Source organism: Ambystoma mexicanum, chromosome 10 (genome assembly GCF_040938575.1).
Source record: "Ambystoma mexicanum isolate Mex_15411 chromosome 10, UKY_AmexF1_1, whole genome shotgun sequence".
NCBI lineage: Eukaryota > Metazoa > Chordata > Amphibia > Caudata > Ambystomatidae > Ambystoma > Ambystoma mexicanum.
In genome coordinates, this window is record NC_090932.1 from 231212206 (window position 1) to 231228923 (window position 16718).

At 47.2% G+C, this 16718-nt stretch overlaps 1 protein-coding gene across 2 annotated transcripts in view; it reads left to right on the top strand.

Moving 5' to 3' along the window:
• The first annotated feature begins 556 nt into the window (after window positions 1–556).
• The window catches only part of BMP1 (bone morphogenetic protein 1), a 984430-nt gene continuing 968268 nt past the window's right edge, over window positions 557–16718 (top strand). The window contains exon 1 of one of the 2 annotated variants that reach the window (XM_069617748.1): window positions 557–780. In XM_069617748.1, coding sequence (XP_069473849.1) covers window positions 636–780 — 145 coding nt within the window. In that variant the 5' untranslated portion in view covers window positions 557–635. The remainder of the gene's footprint in view (window positions 781–16718) is intronic. The other variant, XM_069617749.1, reaches the window with a different exon arrangement.

A 16718-nucleotide genomic window follows, 5' to 3' on the forward strand; every position in this document is an offset into this window, starting at 1 on the left:
GTGTGTTATCCTACGCCTAGAGTGCCGGGATACCCTGCCAAATGTATTTAGATAGATATTACGGTACTGACGTTAGGGTTAACTGTTTCCACTCGGAAGTTCAGAGGCGACAATGTGCATTGATGTCGGCGCATTGCTCCCAATTGATTATTTGTTGCAAAACGCACGTTTTAGATGCACCATCCGGTCACCACAGAGTTCGGGGGGGGGGGGGGGGGTTGTACCTTATTATCTGAATGCTCACACAGATTTTTGGATACCACGTTGGCAACATCCACTGGGAGCGGGTGGGTGGAGAGAGGGGATTAGCTCTCCTTTTCCGGACGTTCAGCTCTTTCCACGAATTCTGAATACGCGGGGCAAGCAGCAGCGAACGTAATCCGCCTCCCAAAGTGTACCGGGGCACCCCGCCACGAGCATCCCCCGATGAAGGGGTTACACATACTTCCCTCTGAATGTTCACCTCTCCTCCTTGGCAGCCCTCCCAGGGATGGCCTTAGAAGAGGGGGCTGAGCTCCCTCTCCAAATCCCGCCTCTTCCACATCTCATTTTCCCCACACAAAAAAAAACCCAGAAAGAAAGAGAGAGAGAGAAAGTGCCACCTCCCCGGAGCTGCGCTGACTCGGAGCTGGACCATGGGGCGTCGGGGGTGCCCAGTGCTGCTGCTCCTGCTTTTACCCCTACTGACCCACGCCATGGACCTTATGGAGGACTTCACCTATGACCTGGAGGACGAAGACGCCGAGGACCCCATCGACTACAAGGACCCCTGCAAAGCCGGTGAGCGGGGCCGGCCCCCACCTTCTGCCGGAGTTCGGCACTATATTGGACCCTACGGGCAATGTGGGGGCGGGAGTCTTCTGGCCCCGACCCCAACCCTTCTGTTGGGGGCGGGGGTCTTAAAGTAAACTCTGTTAAGGTAGCTTTCTTTAAAGGGACCTCCTGCCGTGTTGGGGTGGCTTAAGGTGTGGGTAGGAGGGATGGCGATCGTTAATTTGTTCTGCCTACGCTAATGGTGGGGGCGGGGGGGTTAAAGGGTGTGGGGTCTTTATTGATAAGTTGGGAGAGGGTTCTTATCCGTGGAGCGGGATTGTCGCAAACACCAAAAGTGAGTTGCCAAGCTGGCATTTTTACAGCGGATTCATACGGGCGCAAGGAGCCGATTAGAAGTTGAGCGGTGGGGAAAGCTAACACTGTGTAAACCACGGTGTTTGTAAACTAGGCGTCCCATGCCACATCAGTTAAGGTCCTGTGAAAGTGAATCACAGGGGAGAAAAGCAATGCATTTCCCTTCCCACATCTCTATGAAGTTTAACATGAACTGCAAGTTGACAAGACAATGCTCTTTACTGTATCTTTGTAAAGTGTATATTAAGGTGTGCGTATATGCAGGCACTCGGATCCCGACACCAGGAATTGAGTGGGGGAGGGGTGATGGTGTATATGAGCAGCTTAAACCCTTCACTGAGAGAGGCGCTGATTAGTGCAGCAGTGCATCTCCAGCGGGCGAGTCGATCTGATCGCAGCTAAACCAGGACCAGCACAGAAGTGGCTTTAATGATGTGTTATTTATATAGCGCCTTTATCCAAAGCGCTTTACAGAGCACATATTTACAAACAATATCACCCAACCGAAATTGGTACTCATTTATCAACCTCGGAAGGATGAAAGGCTGAGTTGGCCTTGCTGGGATTCGGACCTGCAGATCACGCTCAGATCGCAGCAGTGAGCGCTCAAACCGCTGAGCTATCTCACCAGCGTATTTAATGTCCTCATCAGGACTGCCCCGCCGTTGGTCATGATGACACTTGGACTGGCCCAGTGCCAGAATGATGTCACAGAAAACGGCTCAGTGTGGTCCACCTTGACATCACCATGACCAGCCCAAACGTGGCTACATTGGTAAAGCTGGAACTGTCCCAGATCTGCACCAATAATGACCCTAGCCACAGTGACACCTAAACTGCGTTACACTTTGCTGTTGGACATGGTGACGTTGGGGCTGTCCCATCGCCGGAGTAACGTCGGAGAGCGGCTCAGTGCGGTCCACCTTGACATCACCATGACCAGCCCAAACGTGGCCACATTGGTAAAGCTGGAACTGTCCCAGATCTGCACCAATAGTGACCCTAGCCACAGTGACACCTAAACTGGCTTACACATTCCTGTTGGACATAGTGACGTTGGGGCTGTCCCATCGTCAGAGAGCGGCTCAGTGCGGTCCACCTTGACATCACCATGACCAGCCCAAACGTGGCCACATTGGTAAAGCTGGTACGATCCCAGATCTGCACCAGTAGTGACCATTGCCGCAGTGAAGCCTGAACTGGCTTAGCCCTTGCTGCAGGAATGGCCGGAGTGATGCTGAGTCGAGCCCAAAGCTCAACCCAGAGCTGTGCAATCTAACGCCAGCCACCATGATAACAGGATTTTCTTTGTAGTTCCTCTGATGACAGGCTGTCCTGTAACGGTTTATTGATAGGCCACCCTCAACCCGTGGAGTTCCTTCCCTCCCCACTCAAGTGGTTATGCAACAAACTGTTTAACAGATTCTTTTTTAGCCCTATCTCAGACACATATGCCCCATGGATCCCTTTCCCCTGAGGTAACAATGAGCCAAGAACCAGGCTAGTATGCCGGTGTACAGGAAATATATTGGTATTTATTTAAATAAAAGTAATAGAACTTAGAACACACATGTCAAACACCCCTTTATCCGTGGCACCACACAATCAATTCCTCTCATCGTGAATAAATCACAAAAGTGCGTTGAAAAGAACACAATCACAATTCTTCACTTTCTGCAAATTCCACTTTATGAAATAAATACACTGATCAATAACTAAGGCAATTATCATATAATGTGCGATTTTGATTTTTCTGCTGGCTTAAAATGCTAGCAGTAGGATTTCAAGATTGGTACAAATACATATGTCATTTTGCCCACACCTTTGGTTTAAAATAAATGCAGGGTGATTTAGCTGTTTGTTTTTCAGAGCCCCCATGCTTTGGTCTATGTTGGTAAGTTAGACAGAAAGATTGGAATGATGTGGGGAATTTTGGATTTCAGACGCCCCTTACTGAAAGGCCTGGGTTGAGGAAACTGGATAAAAAGGTTGGACTGATTTAAGAACAGACACCCATCTTCCTTAAAGAAGTCTGGGTCAGCTGGACAGCAAGGATTAGTTTATAGGCTATAGTTTTCAGCACACACTAGGAAGTGAGTTTTGTTAGTTTTGAATTTTAACACAATTTGCCCCATAGTGTTCTGCCAAATGGGGAATTTAATTAAATTAATATTTTTGGTTAAATAGGGTAAGGATCTACAGTTTTACGCCCCTCAACTCTTCCCACAGTAAAAGGAAAGGATTCAAGGCAAGCAGACTCCCCCCACCTTTTGGTTTCCCAGGGCTCAGTTCAACTTGCATAGAAAGCCGCTTTTTAAAGATTAGGAAAGCCAGCTGCATCCCAGGCCACTCTTGAAAGATGAGGCAGGGGTCCTGTCACTCCACTCTCAAAGATGGCCTCCTGCTGCTCTCCACCACAGGACTCCGTCAGCTTTGAGGCCTTCCTAGAAATAGACGGCTCCACCCAGATGCACTCTCAGCAATCTCCTCTGTCTTCTTACATCTGTCAGATGGTATGTTTCAGCAGCCTTTTTGATGATCTGTCTTTCTGTCTTCTGTGTCCTAACGCGGTCCCCCTTATATAGCAGTGATGATACCACCAATTTTATAATCTTGAGGAAGTACCCTGCAATAATTCCTGCCACTAGGATTGGACAGTTAGCCTTCTCCTCCCAAACCCAGCCTCCAAGTCAGGATTGGTTTAGGGGTCTGGAGCAACATATGGCAATTCCCATTTGTAATCACCCTTTGTTCTCCTTTCCACTTTTTGGCAAAAATAGTTATGTATCACAACTTCATAATTTTACTATCAACTGCCATAGCATACATATAAATCTTCTTCTGATTCAGCTAATCATGGAGAATTAGACAAGCCAACCACAAAATCCGTTACATGCAGCACGGCCATATGGCACCTTTCTGCCGTTTCCATAAAAAGCACACGTTATGAATATGTACGGTATCAAGCATATCCCTAATTTCATTTTCCACTCACCAACTCTCACCTTTGGAACATGTTCAGATCATCCAGAAACCTAGTTTGACTGCCCTTTACGGTTCCCAGAGTCACAAGTAGATGAATTTTAGATCTCCAGAATCACCTGGAAATTACATTTAAAAAATGGTACAAAAATGAATTCAATCCGCCTTATGGTTGCTGAGAAAAAGGCCTAAATGAGGATAATAGTGCTTTGAAATTAATTGTGATTCTTCATGTGGGACAAATGGCCCTTCTCCTGCCTTTCGGCTGTTTTTCACTGGGTCAGCCTGTGCCCAGAGTGTTTTTTTCTTTTTTTTTTATCAGTTCATTCATTTGCATTGGAAGCTTGCTCTTTAAGGTGGGTGCTGCCATTTTTCACACATATTAGTCATGCTTCAGCCAAGGGTCACTTTTCTTGAAGTCCATGCTTTCAGAGACAGCAGGTCTGGAGAACACTGAATTTTAACACCTGTAGCAGGACTTTTTTATTGCAATTGGTAATTAGATGGGAGATTTCCTTGTAAAGTTTTTCCCACAGCCAGCAAAAGGGCCTGCCTTAAGACATAGTGGCCCTTCAGATGTCACTGGAGTTACATTGCTTTTTGTCAACCCGCACATCATGTATTGATTTTCCTGACATTTTTCTGAGATAACTCCTTTTATTTGCACACACCTGGGCAGGCAATTTTTTTTCAATGTTTAAAAATCCTGTTTTTCATGTGACAAGAATCTTTGATTCCTCCTTCTTTTGTAAATTAAAATTCTGCTTATCCATTGGTAATGACAGGTAGGCCCTTTCCAGGTGGCTCTTTAAAACAACAAAGGCCAGTCCCTTTTGTTTGTGTTTAAAATCCTGCCATTCATGTGAAAGGGACTTCTGTTTGGGGCCTTTAGTGGGACACTTTGATAATGGCGCCTGTCCTGTTGACATAGGGACTTGCCTACAGAATGACCCAAGCCTGTCCACCATGCCACCGCTTTGTCCAGTCTAATGCTGACACAGAAGAACACGCCCAAAGCTGCCCTAATGGTGACACTAACCCAGATAGGTGACAAAGGTCTACAGCACAGTTGTACTCCATATGTGACACGGCCACTGGCTGATGGGATGCCAGAATTTGCCCACAGCTGGCCACTGGGACCTGAAGCCCGGCCACGGTGACACTGGGATCAGCCTAGGTCTTTTGATGGTGACATCAGTGCATAGATGTCTGTAGCAACACCAGTCGGGATGATGACCAACATCTGTACACGCTGGCCCTGGTGACGACAGCACTTGTCACAATAACAGAAGGCACACACTACTCCAGGCAAACACTACTCCAAAGCAGGAACATGCAGACCTAGGCCTTTGGGGAAACATAAAGACAGCCTACCTAGTCGCGTTAGAAGAATAAATGCCAACTGCTACCAAACATTTCCTGAAGGCAAGTGCTCCTGAGCTTTTAGACACGTCCAGGGATGCACCGCATAAGGGAGGTTGAATTGTCATGTTTATTTCTGGCGTTGCCAAGGCAGTTGCAATTCATCATATCTAGAGCAAAAGTGAACTTAATATCTTTCTTTACAGGCACAACAGAATCAGCCTACCACACGTTGGTACTGCAACAGTACATTTATTCATGTCTGATCTTTTCGCTCTTCTGGAGTGGCTGCGCCATGCTGTACGTTGAGCACCCATGCTTCCAACCAGGTGGTGCTGATATCCTATCACAAAGGTTTCTGGCTGAATCTGCTGCTCCTTCCAAGTCCTGGGTGTAGAGTTGTTGCTCTTCCCACTCCTTTCAAGAAGTGTCCCTCCAGCTCCTCGTTCCACTGTCTTCTGGATATGTTCAACTAGGGAAGTAAGAGTTGCAGGTTAATAAGCACCACCTTGGCAATCACACTGTCCATTCTGACTATTTCATTTGTTTCATTTATTGATAGCGCCCAGACCTGGCGGTATCATGATGCTAGTACATAACTTGGAAGCAGGCGATACAGTACAGTCCTAGCATGGTAGGTAGGGAGGGACAAGGTCTTATACATATTTGTTGAATAGTACAGATTTAATATTTTTTCTAAAATAAAGGTACAATAGTTCACTTTGGATGCAAGGAAAAGGGCATTCCAGAGCATGGGGGCTGTGCCAAGGAAGCTAGCTCGTCCAGCTCTCTTTCTGGTGTGTCTAGGCGTGGCTAAGGCCACGGTTGTGGATGAGCGCAGGCAGCGTGGTTTGGCGCTTCTGGAAATGCATTGGTTAAGGAAGGTGGGTGCAGTATTGTGTAAGCATCTGTGAGTAATAGATAGGATTTTAAATTCGATGTAGGCTTTGATGGGAAGCCAGCGGGCCTCACGTCTTGCTTGCGGAATGTGTTCTGTCCACTTCAAGCCCCAGTCTGTTCTGGATAACTTGCAGTTTGGTTATATTTTTCTTGGAGGTGCTGTAGAGAATGGCGTTATAGTAATCCAGTTTGCTTCCAATGATGGCTCTGGCTAGTGTGAGGCATCTATATTTTGACCCTTCATAAATACCAGCCGTTGGTTTGCATATGCTCAAAGACCTAAAATGCAATTGGTGTTATCTGAAAGGGCTGCTGACATTATGGGCTAGCTCTGGGGCCAAGTTTGATGGGACCTCTGGTCAGGTGTTGTGAATGCCTAGAGTCCTAGTCTGTGCCAACTGCTCAGTTGTGCTTATATGGGTCATGGCTGCCAGACATGTGTCCTTATAGGAGAAAAGGTCTGGGAGATGTTTAACAGGATTTAAGGGGTAAAATTACACCCTTGGTCTGGCAGTGTTCATTGGATGTCTTGCACAGCAGCCATGGACAACAGCCCATCGTGCTGTGCTCCCACATGGTGATATGATATGGCATTTAGAACGCGCCTGTGCACAAGTGTTTCTAGGCGCGCCAATACCAGGAGGGGGAAACAAAGGGAGGACAAAATAACGATCTTACTAGGCCTTGTCATTCAGATCGCGCAAGTGTGGGGAAGAGGTATTGGGAGAAGTGCCGGGGTGAGGGGAGGGAAGAAGTGTAGTTAACTCACAAGTGCAGCCAGCGGGTGGCTCATAGGTGCAGAGAGAAGGGACTGTAGGGTTGCAGATACAGACCCTAAAGTGCTGGGGCGGCAGTGCAATGGCAACTGAACATGCAGGAGCGTGGGCCCGATTTCAGAGGGTGACCAGGTGACCAGTGCGCAGAGCAGTCGGGTGCATCAGCAGCGGAAATGAAGAGAGAAAGCAGAAGCGAAAAGGAAGGTTTCGAGTTGCTTCCAGAAACAGAGGTGGTTCTGCTCAAGTTTGAAAGAGGCAGGGAGGATGTTCCAGAGGGAGACCCCAGCTGAGGAGATAGATCTGCCCCCAACTCTCTGCTTGGAGAAGCGTCTGACCCTCAGAGAGTTGGAGGTGGATGAGTGGACAGATCGAGAAGGAAGATGTTTTTGAAGAGAAAGCTGGAGGTAGAGGTCCCAGGCCCCAGAAAACCTTGAGAAGGATGCAAAGGGTCTTGAACTTGATCCTTGCAGCCACAAGGAGCCAGTAAAGAGATACAATCCCTGGGCTTGAGGCCAAGGACAAGTCTTGCAGTCCTGTTCTGGATAAGTTGTAATGGCCGAAGAGTGGAGGCAGGAAGATTTAGAAAGAGGCTGTTGCAATAGTCCAGCCTAGAGGGGACCAGAGCTCTGGAGACAGTGGGCTTCTGGGGGAAAGTGAGAAAAGGAAGAATACCTCTGAGGAGGTACAGCTGATAGTTTGACTTCTTAGAGACGTTTAAGATGTGAGGAGAGAAGGAGAGGGTGGAGCCGAAGATTACACCAAGGTTCTTAGCATCACAGGAAGGAGCAGGAAGAGAGCCCAGAGTGTGCGGCCAGAGAGAGGGAGGAAAGGAGGTAGCGGGTATCCCAATAAGGAGGATCTCAGTCTCACTGGCATTAAGGCAGAGATCATTGGCGGCACACCATTCCAATGTTGCGGCCAGACAGTCTGGTATGAGAGAAGAAGCAGAGGTGGCTGAGGGGAGCCGGAAAGAGAGCTGAGTGTCATCCACATACCATTGAACATTGGAGCAGAATGTAGCTATGCGGTGGGCAAGAGTTGCCAGGTAGTGGTTGAAGAGACAGGGAGAGAGGTTAGACCCCTGGGGAACACCACAAGTAGAGAGAGAGATAGGAAAGATGCCAGCTGGACCTGAAAGGGTCAGTTGGTGAGAAGGTCAACCAGGCCAGGGCCTGATCATTAATACCAAGGTTGTCTCAGAGTCAATTGAGCAGGATGGCATGGTTGACCGTATCAAAAGCAGAGGATAGATCGTGGAGAATGAGGACAGAAGAGAGATTAGGGTCAAGATTGGAGAGCAAGTCTTCACGGGTGTTCAGGAGAGCAGTTTCTGTCCTTCTGGCAGATCTGAAGCCAGACTGGTGGTCATGGAGGCAACCTACAGATTCAGTATGGAGATAAAGCTGGGAGATGGCCAGCTTTTCCAAGAGTTTACCCAGGAACGGAGTGATGGTGATCGGCGATAGTTAGCCGGAGAGGAAGGATCGGCCGAGGGCTTCGTTGGAAGGGGGTGCACAAGAGAGTGCTTAAGGGGAAGGAGAAGGTTCAAGTGGCAAAAGATTGATTGCAGAAATTGGCCAAGTCTGGAGCAAGGGTGTGGATGTGGTCCTTGATGATTCTGGGTGAGCATGGCAGAACCTGCTTTGACGAAACATTCATAAATCAGACTTGTCTAGAAACATCATCTAGGATGAACAGCGGAAATGAGAAAGGAGAAGGAGAGACAGCCTCAGACGGGCCAGGGGTGGTAGTGGAGGAGGAAGAGGAAGAGAAAGTGGACATGATCTTTGAGATTTTGTAGTGAAATGAGAGGCCAAGGCCGTGCAGAGGGCCTGGAAGGAAACGGGAGATGTAGAGACTGCGGCAGGATTGGCCAGCTCCTTGTAGATTTTGGAAAGGCTTGGATGTAGGCTTTCTTCTTAGGACAGAGAGTTTGTACTGCCTTTGGAACAGGCAACAAGCCAGTTTGTCAGGGGGTGTGCCCACTGCCCTCCACTTCCTCTCCTCCTCCTTTCACTTGGGTTTAAGGGTGGTGCGGTTGGAATCGTATCAAGAGTTTCACTTTAATTTTGGGCTTCAATCGGATCCTCAAGACGGGGGCAAAACATCTAGAGTGTTACAGATAGAGGGATGAAGGTTAGAGAGGGCTGTGTGAGGGTGTGGTCCAAGTATATTGCAAAACATTCTTTATAGGACTCAGGACGGCCAGATGAGCCCACTTAACGTCTTGCTATTGAATGCTGGCAAGTAGCTATTTGCAAGTTTAAAATCGTTTTCCAGTTAGAAACACTCAGGTACTTGGCAGTTCATTTTATGGCTTCCATCGTCTACTTATGCTCTGCTGTATACTTCCATGAATAATTTCTCAACATGTCGTCTCTGTTCCTTCTTAGTTCCCGGAGGCCATTTTTCCTCCTCCCCAGCACACAAACTTAGGCCCTGCACTGGCAGTGCCAACCCCAGATCTGCCAGCGCCCTGTATGAGATTTGTGCACAGCACTTCCCCGACCTGCCCACCACAAATGCAGAACAGCAGGGGGCTCACTTCTGTTGTTCGGCCAACAGAATGGAGCCCCCTGCTGTTCTTGTAAATTGTGTTTAAGGGCGACTTGACTCCTGAATCCCACCGTGATTCTTTAATGGGCGCTTTTTACATGACATTGAGCTGGAGGGAAGGCACCCTTATTTGCTGCGCCTTGGGGGTGTCCTTGTGTGGCCGCACCGTCTGGGCGCACAATGAGCTAGCACTGTACGGTCTTCTTTGGCCACTCCTCTGCGCTAGTGGCAGTCCCTAGGATTTCAGCCTAGCTCCCTGGAGTCAGCTAACGAACGGAATTGAATGCAGACAGCCTGAACAGCACACAGACCGCTGATGCCAGCACAACCACCCTTTAGCAAGTTCATTGGCTCGTTAGGCTTCAGATTTTATTGTTTTGCTGATGACATCCAAATTCTGCTCCAAGTGGATGGACGCACAGTGTCTTCGGCTTCCAAACTTGAGGAGTGTATTTTGGCCATTGATGAGTGTATAGCTGAAGCTTAACTCCAGACAAACGCAAATCATTTGGGGTCAGCAACGGTTTATAGATTTCCTCCGTTTAGTACTGGGTGATGGACAAGCATCCAACCCATGCATCTTGGGTAAAACAATTCTCGTCATCTAGCAGGACCACGCGTTGTCATTGGCTCCTCCAGATTAATGTGCTTGCCTCTGTTTAAAGTGCTGCGAAAAATTCTTCCCTTCCTCGCCACCCCAGGTGAACTTCCTGGGGACCAATTGAAACCCTTTACATGCGTGTTCCTGCTTTCATTATAAAGAGCCTGCAAACAGTATCTGACCGGGCAAAGCTTGGCGGACCGCCCAAGAGAAAATGTGGAAATAATATGGGTTGCAACACGAGGCCCAGTGTGCACCGGGAAATCTCCAGTGTTCCCTATAAGCCAGTCGACCCCGTGAATGTGGGTAAATCAGATGGCTTGGTGTGCTCTGCAGCTGGTAGTTTTGAGCAATGTTACAAGCTCAATGTACTGTCAAATACCCCATTTGTCATTTAAATTTTTACACCCCCCACCCTCTAAACGGCTCTTTGAATTGAAATTGTGTATGCGAGCCTCTTCCTTTTGCAGGTGCCCTGGCGTATTTTTGGACCCTGTTGGATTCTGGCTGCAAATATCCAGAACCGGCTGCCCACCTTTTGACTGGCCGCAGAACAGACCTCCACGGATACTCCTAACTTCTTTGGCTTCCTGTTGTGCGCCATATTGAGTTTAAACAAAAAAAAATGCTTTTCTATTGGTCACAAGGCACTCCTAGGCTCCAACCCTTCTTCTCTGTGCATACCAATTCAGATGTATACCCCAGTGTGCCCTCTGTGTTCTGGTGACTCTTCATGTCCCTTCCTGGAAGGAGAGCTGGAGTGGCTCTTTTTTTCTCAGTGATGGTGTCTTTGCTCTGGAATAACTTGTGCTATAGTATGCACTCCATTCCTGAGCACCTGCCCTCTTGCCCTACAGTGAACACCTGGTTGTTCTCAGCCTAGTTCCACCCTCTACTGCTCTCCTCCATGAAGCTAGTGGCAAATCCCTTGCAGATGCGTGCACTCTCTATGCATGCATCTCCTGTCAAGGTGTCCATGAGTCAGGAGGTGGTCATGGAAGACTGTCTTCGCTCTCTGATGCACCAAGGTTTTAACCATGGGCTGCGACTTGTGCAAGGCAAGCCATTCACTGTCAGTGGGGTCAGGAATCATGCACGCATGCCAGCCATGCTGCAGTGGTGGCAACTAGGGAGGGGTACGAGGTAAAAGTAAAGTGCAGTGGGTGAGAAACCTTTAGCAACAGCATTTTATTGACTTCTACTGCCGATTCTAAACTTTTAATGCTAAAACTGTAAGATGCTTATACATATATGTAGTAAGGCACGTATATGCACTGCCCATGGATAGATGTATAAAGGTGGAATCTTCTGTCTTCTTGCTTCACTGATCTACTGTATGTTTTCGACATTGTTGGTAATCAGGGGTGGGGAGGCCTAGTGCCTCGGAGCCAAGACACTGGTTGGCTGTCTACCTAGGATGCAAAGTCCATGCATGCACACACTGTGTGCATGAAATGTGCAAATTGTGATCTCTCTCTTTGGGCCAGAAAAGCTAGCAGTAGAGACAGGGAGTAGAGCGTGAGATGCCTGAACTTTACTCACCGCACAAACTGCTGTCTGACAATTCAAATTGCCATTTACCAGAGCAGGGACTGGTTTCCTCTCCACCCACCCACCACTGGTCAAGCCATTCAGATGCTAATGTAGGATGTTGCAGATGGACAATGACTTCACTATTTGGCTCCTTTTTTGCTAGGAGACAAATGTTGTGGACTTTCTCAAAATCCAGGGAGGTTTGAAAACACTAAAAGGCATATGTTGACATCTGTCATCCTCACCCCCATTGATCTCATCAGACTTGATGACTATGTTTTATCCTTCCCTCACAGCAGCCTCTAATGGAGTCAGGCTCGTAGGACCGCTCCAAAATCACAAAAAGGGATAGTGGTTTCTGAGGATTGTAATTACTAGCTTGTGACAAATGGTTCAAACTGCTCGGCTCCGGAAGATAAAATGGTCCATTCATCCTCAAGGCCGTCGTGATATGGCATTCATAACGCGCCTGTAGACAAGTGTTTCTAGGCGCAACAAGACAAGGAGCGGGAAACAAAGGGAGGACAAAACGACGATTTTACTAGGCCTTGTGTCATTCAGATCGCACAACTGCAGGGAGGAGGGAAGAGGAGAAGTTCCAGGGGGAGGAAAAGGGAGAACTGCAGGTAAATAAATAAGTGCGGCCAGCAGGTGGCTCATAAGTGCAGAGAGAAGGGACTGCAGGATTGCAGGAGCAGACCCTTAAGTGCTGGGGGAGCCCAAAGGCAGTGTGAGGGCAACTGGACATGCAGAAGCCTGGGCCCAAGTTCAGACGGTATCCAGGTGACCAGTGCGCAGAGCAGTCATCTGCTTTGTGTGCACCCTCCCCCTTTGGTACTTTGAGATTGGCACTGGTAACACGAGGAACTTGCCACATGATGCCAGCAAGTCAGCTTGGTGCAATAAAGGGAGCACCTTTTAACCATGACTCTTATCACCTCAAATTGAGGAATCGCTGTGTCCGGTTTTCCCACGTGGCCAAATATTGGGCTAGAGCGCAAATAACTCTCCAAATATCTTGGCAGGAATCACAATTAGTTACACAAACTAGGAAACAGGCTACCCCTCCTTTTCGGCATATTCACTGATATTTTGTTACAACTTCCAATAGCAGCAGTTAATCAAATCTGCACATGTACCAGAAAGTATGTTGAAAAACAGTTTGATTCACTTCTTTTTGTTATAAAAACGATATAGAAAACATAATGCACATGGAAAACATGACACAACAACGCAGACTACTTCATAGTGAGTTTACTACGTGCAAACAAGTACTTGAACATAAAACGCGAGAAAACAGTGTTCACGCTGAGGAGTTAGTACACCAAATATGTGTAAATAGATTTTTTTTTTAAATCACGGAAAGTAAAGATTGAACGAAATATAGTTACTAACAGATACATCGCACATTCCACATCTCATGTACTGGACATATGAGATGATCTGTCTCAGCGACACATCAGAAAAAAACCTGAACAAACTTCAGACAATTCCATGGCCTCCGGGCAGCACTGGACATTGGCAGGCGTGCTCAAATCTTGGAAGCCAGAAAGGCTGCTCATTGGCTTCCGGTCAAGGACAGAATTAAGTTCAAGACACTCCATCACCTACCTGTGCTTGCCAATGATGCACCCTAATACTTGGCTGAAAAAATCAAAAAGCACTCTTCTACCAGAACGGTGAGATCAGCATACAAACACTGCCTTGTCACACTGAGATTTAACAGAAAAAGACTGGGAGGTGCAAGCTTCCTAGTCAGGGCACCTGCCATTTGGAATGAGCTCCTCTTCGAGACGAACCATCATATGACACCTTCAGGAAACACCTTAAAACCCACCTCTTCAACTGACATTCTCCCCACTGGTAACCTCCCCCTCTACGTTTGTCCTGTGGAACCCGTGCCTAGATGCCCTCGGGCTTGGTGCGCTTCTAATTAATGTAAAAAATAAATAAAGATGTATATAACACTTTTGTAACCATTATGATAGTTTATTGCACAGTACAGAGGTCTGGTGTGCTGTGAAGGACAAGTGTTATTCCTTAAAGGAACTGACTAGAACAAAAGCAATCTCTAGTCAGACTACAGGTTGATACTGTGTTTCGGCCCCATGTTCAAGAGCCGTCTATCCTGGGACATTCTTGCTGAAGTTCAAGGAGGGCCTTCATCAGGACATGACATTTCTTTGGATGTGGATACAAATATGACACCGTTTTCCTTGTAAGAGGGGAAAACATTGTTTTGTTGTAAAGTGTGTAGGGCTGGATTTCTAATATTCTTTTCTGGAAATTAACCTAGAGGGCTGTGATCTTCGCCTGATGAAAGACACCTTAAGTTCTTCACAGGTCTCAAAAGCGACACATTAAGTGTTTCCAAGGATGGTGCTGAGAGTTTGTAGTGACAAGCTGCACGGAAGCCTGACTACTGCTGGAACACTGGTAGCCAGGACTCGATCTGCAGAAGTGGCAGCACTGCAAGTTCCCCTGGCAACCTTCCTGGCTGAGAATAGCAGAAGACTGGATCACCTTTCCTCTGGGACCCAGGTGAAGGGTCCCACAGCACCCCAAGCATCGAAGGAAGTTGTCGTTTGCAGTCCCTGAAATTTCAATTCACTGCGATTGCTCTGAATGCCTTTGTGCTGCTGTAAAGACCCAACAGAGCTGCATTTGGAATTCGCAACTTCTAACAACCGAGCACCAGGCATAGATGCCATTCAGGTAGAGCTATACAAAAATCTTATTGATCTTTGGGCACCATGTTTAAAGATTGGCTTTGTAATCTGGTCAGTTCCCATCATTGTGGAAGCACGCAATTATCTTTCCCATCTTTAAAGGGGGGCGGGGCGATCATGCTAGCCGAATATCATATAGGCCCATTTCTTTTTTGGACACCTCCTTCAAGATCTTTGGTAGGGTCCTTTTGGGTCCATATTGTTGTGCATTATATGTTTGTTATGGGAGAACCAATCTTCCTGGCATTCTTGGACCTGAGCACAGCGTTCAGTAAAGTGAACAGGGACAAGACTTGCTCGAAAATTGTCAAGGTGAAATAGTAGCTACGTTGAAAGGTCCTTTTTGAGGTGAACTTGGGGGTCTGCCAGGGCTGTGTTTTGGCCCCGGTCCTTTTCACATTGTACATTAATGGTTTACATAAGGCTTTGGTAAACTCCCAGATGGTATATTCTAGGTTGTTCGGAAGGGCACTTCCGAATCCTGGTTTATGCAGACGATACAGTTCATAAGACCCACACACCTAATGCTATGCAGAAATAGATCCAGGTTTATACAGATTTCATTATCAACTTGGAACTTAAGATTAATACTACGAAGTCAGCTGTGATGGCTTGTGTAAATGGCAGGAAGGTGGTTAAAATATTTCTGATGCTTTGCAATGGGGCCATAATTCTGAGGGTCGAGGAATTTGACTATCTAGGGATTTGTTTTTCCTCTGTAGTTTCAGGCCTTGCTTATGTTCATAAACAGAAATCTAGAATGTACCAAGCACTTGGTGGCCTGGACTGTTTCATGGCCATTTTATTTATGAAATGTTTGTAATGCCCAAACTCAAAGGTATCGCAGAAGTTTTACCAGTAAATGATGTACTGGGGAGGAACACAGTAAAGCGTACAATATCCCATCACTTTTGCACTCTGGACCAGTCAGTTATTGCTAGCTATATGGGATGGCAAGAGCGCAGCCCTCATCTGATGCGGTTAGTCGTATTTGTCAAACAACCAAGTTTTTAGAAGTTTCTTGAATGTTGCATAAGAGGGTATGTTCGTAATGTTCGGTGATAAAGAGTTTCAGAGAGTAGGAGTAGTGTCACTGAAGCTAGAACCGCCTGCTCTGGTGAGTTTGAATCAAGGCGTGGCCAGTGAGATGCTGCTGGAGGATTGAAGCAGCCGCTTCTGAGGGTTGTAAGGGTATTGCTCAAGTAGAGGGGAGCTTCGTTGTAGATGCACCAATGAGCAATGGAGAGGATTTTAAAATCTATGCAGGCCTTGATGGGCAGCCAGTGGGACTCACGGCCTGCTGCTGTAATGTGATCTTAGCAATGGAGTCTCAGGGCTGCACGCAGTGCTTTATTTTGGAGATGTTGGAGCTCTGCGAGATTGGATGCTGAGGTGCCTTTGAGAAGAACATTGCAGTAATCAAGTTTGCTAAGTAAAATGGCTCTTGAGAGGGTGAAGCAGGTGTTGGTATAGAGACATTTTCTACTCAAAAAGATGAGCTTAGATGTGTAAGCTGTTGAGGCGAGGGCATTTATGTATTTGGTCATGGTGACCTCGGCGCCGAGGTAAAACTTGAGGGTTTTAACTTGTTTGAGGACCGGGATGGTGGCACCATCGATGTGGAAAGAGGCATAGGAGGTATTCAGCGATTTGAGTTGATGGGAGGAGCCAACAATGAGTAACTCAGACAGGCATGGTGTCCTCTGTGTATTTGCCAGAGATGGGGCTGAAGATTTGAGTATCAACTGCAAAATATGTGTAAGTGATGCCAAGGTAGTCAAGGATGTTAAAAAAAGTGGTTTGGTGTAGGTGTTGTAAAGGGTGGGGGAAAGACCTTGGGGGACAGGGATCGGGTCAGCTGCAGCATTGTCAGTGGAGACTCTGAAGGTACGATCACAGAGGAAAGATTTAACCCAGGTGATGGCCTCCACAGAGAAGTCGAAGTAGGAGCTAAGGTGCTGACCGAGTGTATCATGATCCACCAGATAAAAGGCTGCTGAGAGGTTGAGGAGGAAGAGTGCTAAGTTGCCGTCATCACAAATCCTGACCAACTGTATTTTAACATCCAGTGGGGCTGTTTCGGTGCTGTGCTTAGGGCAGAAGCCAGATTGTCTGTCTGGCTCCAAGTAGATGATGTTCGAGGAATTGTTG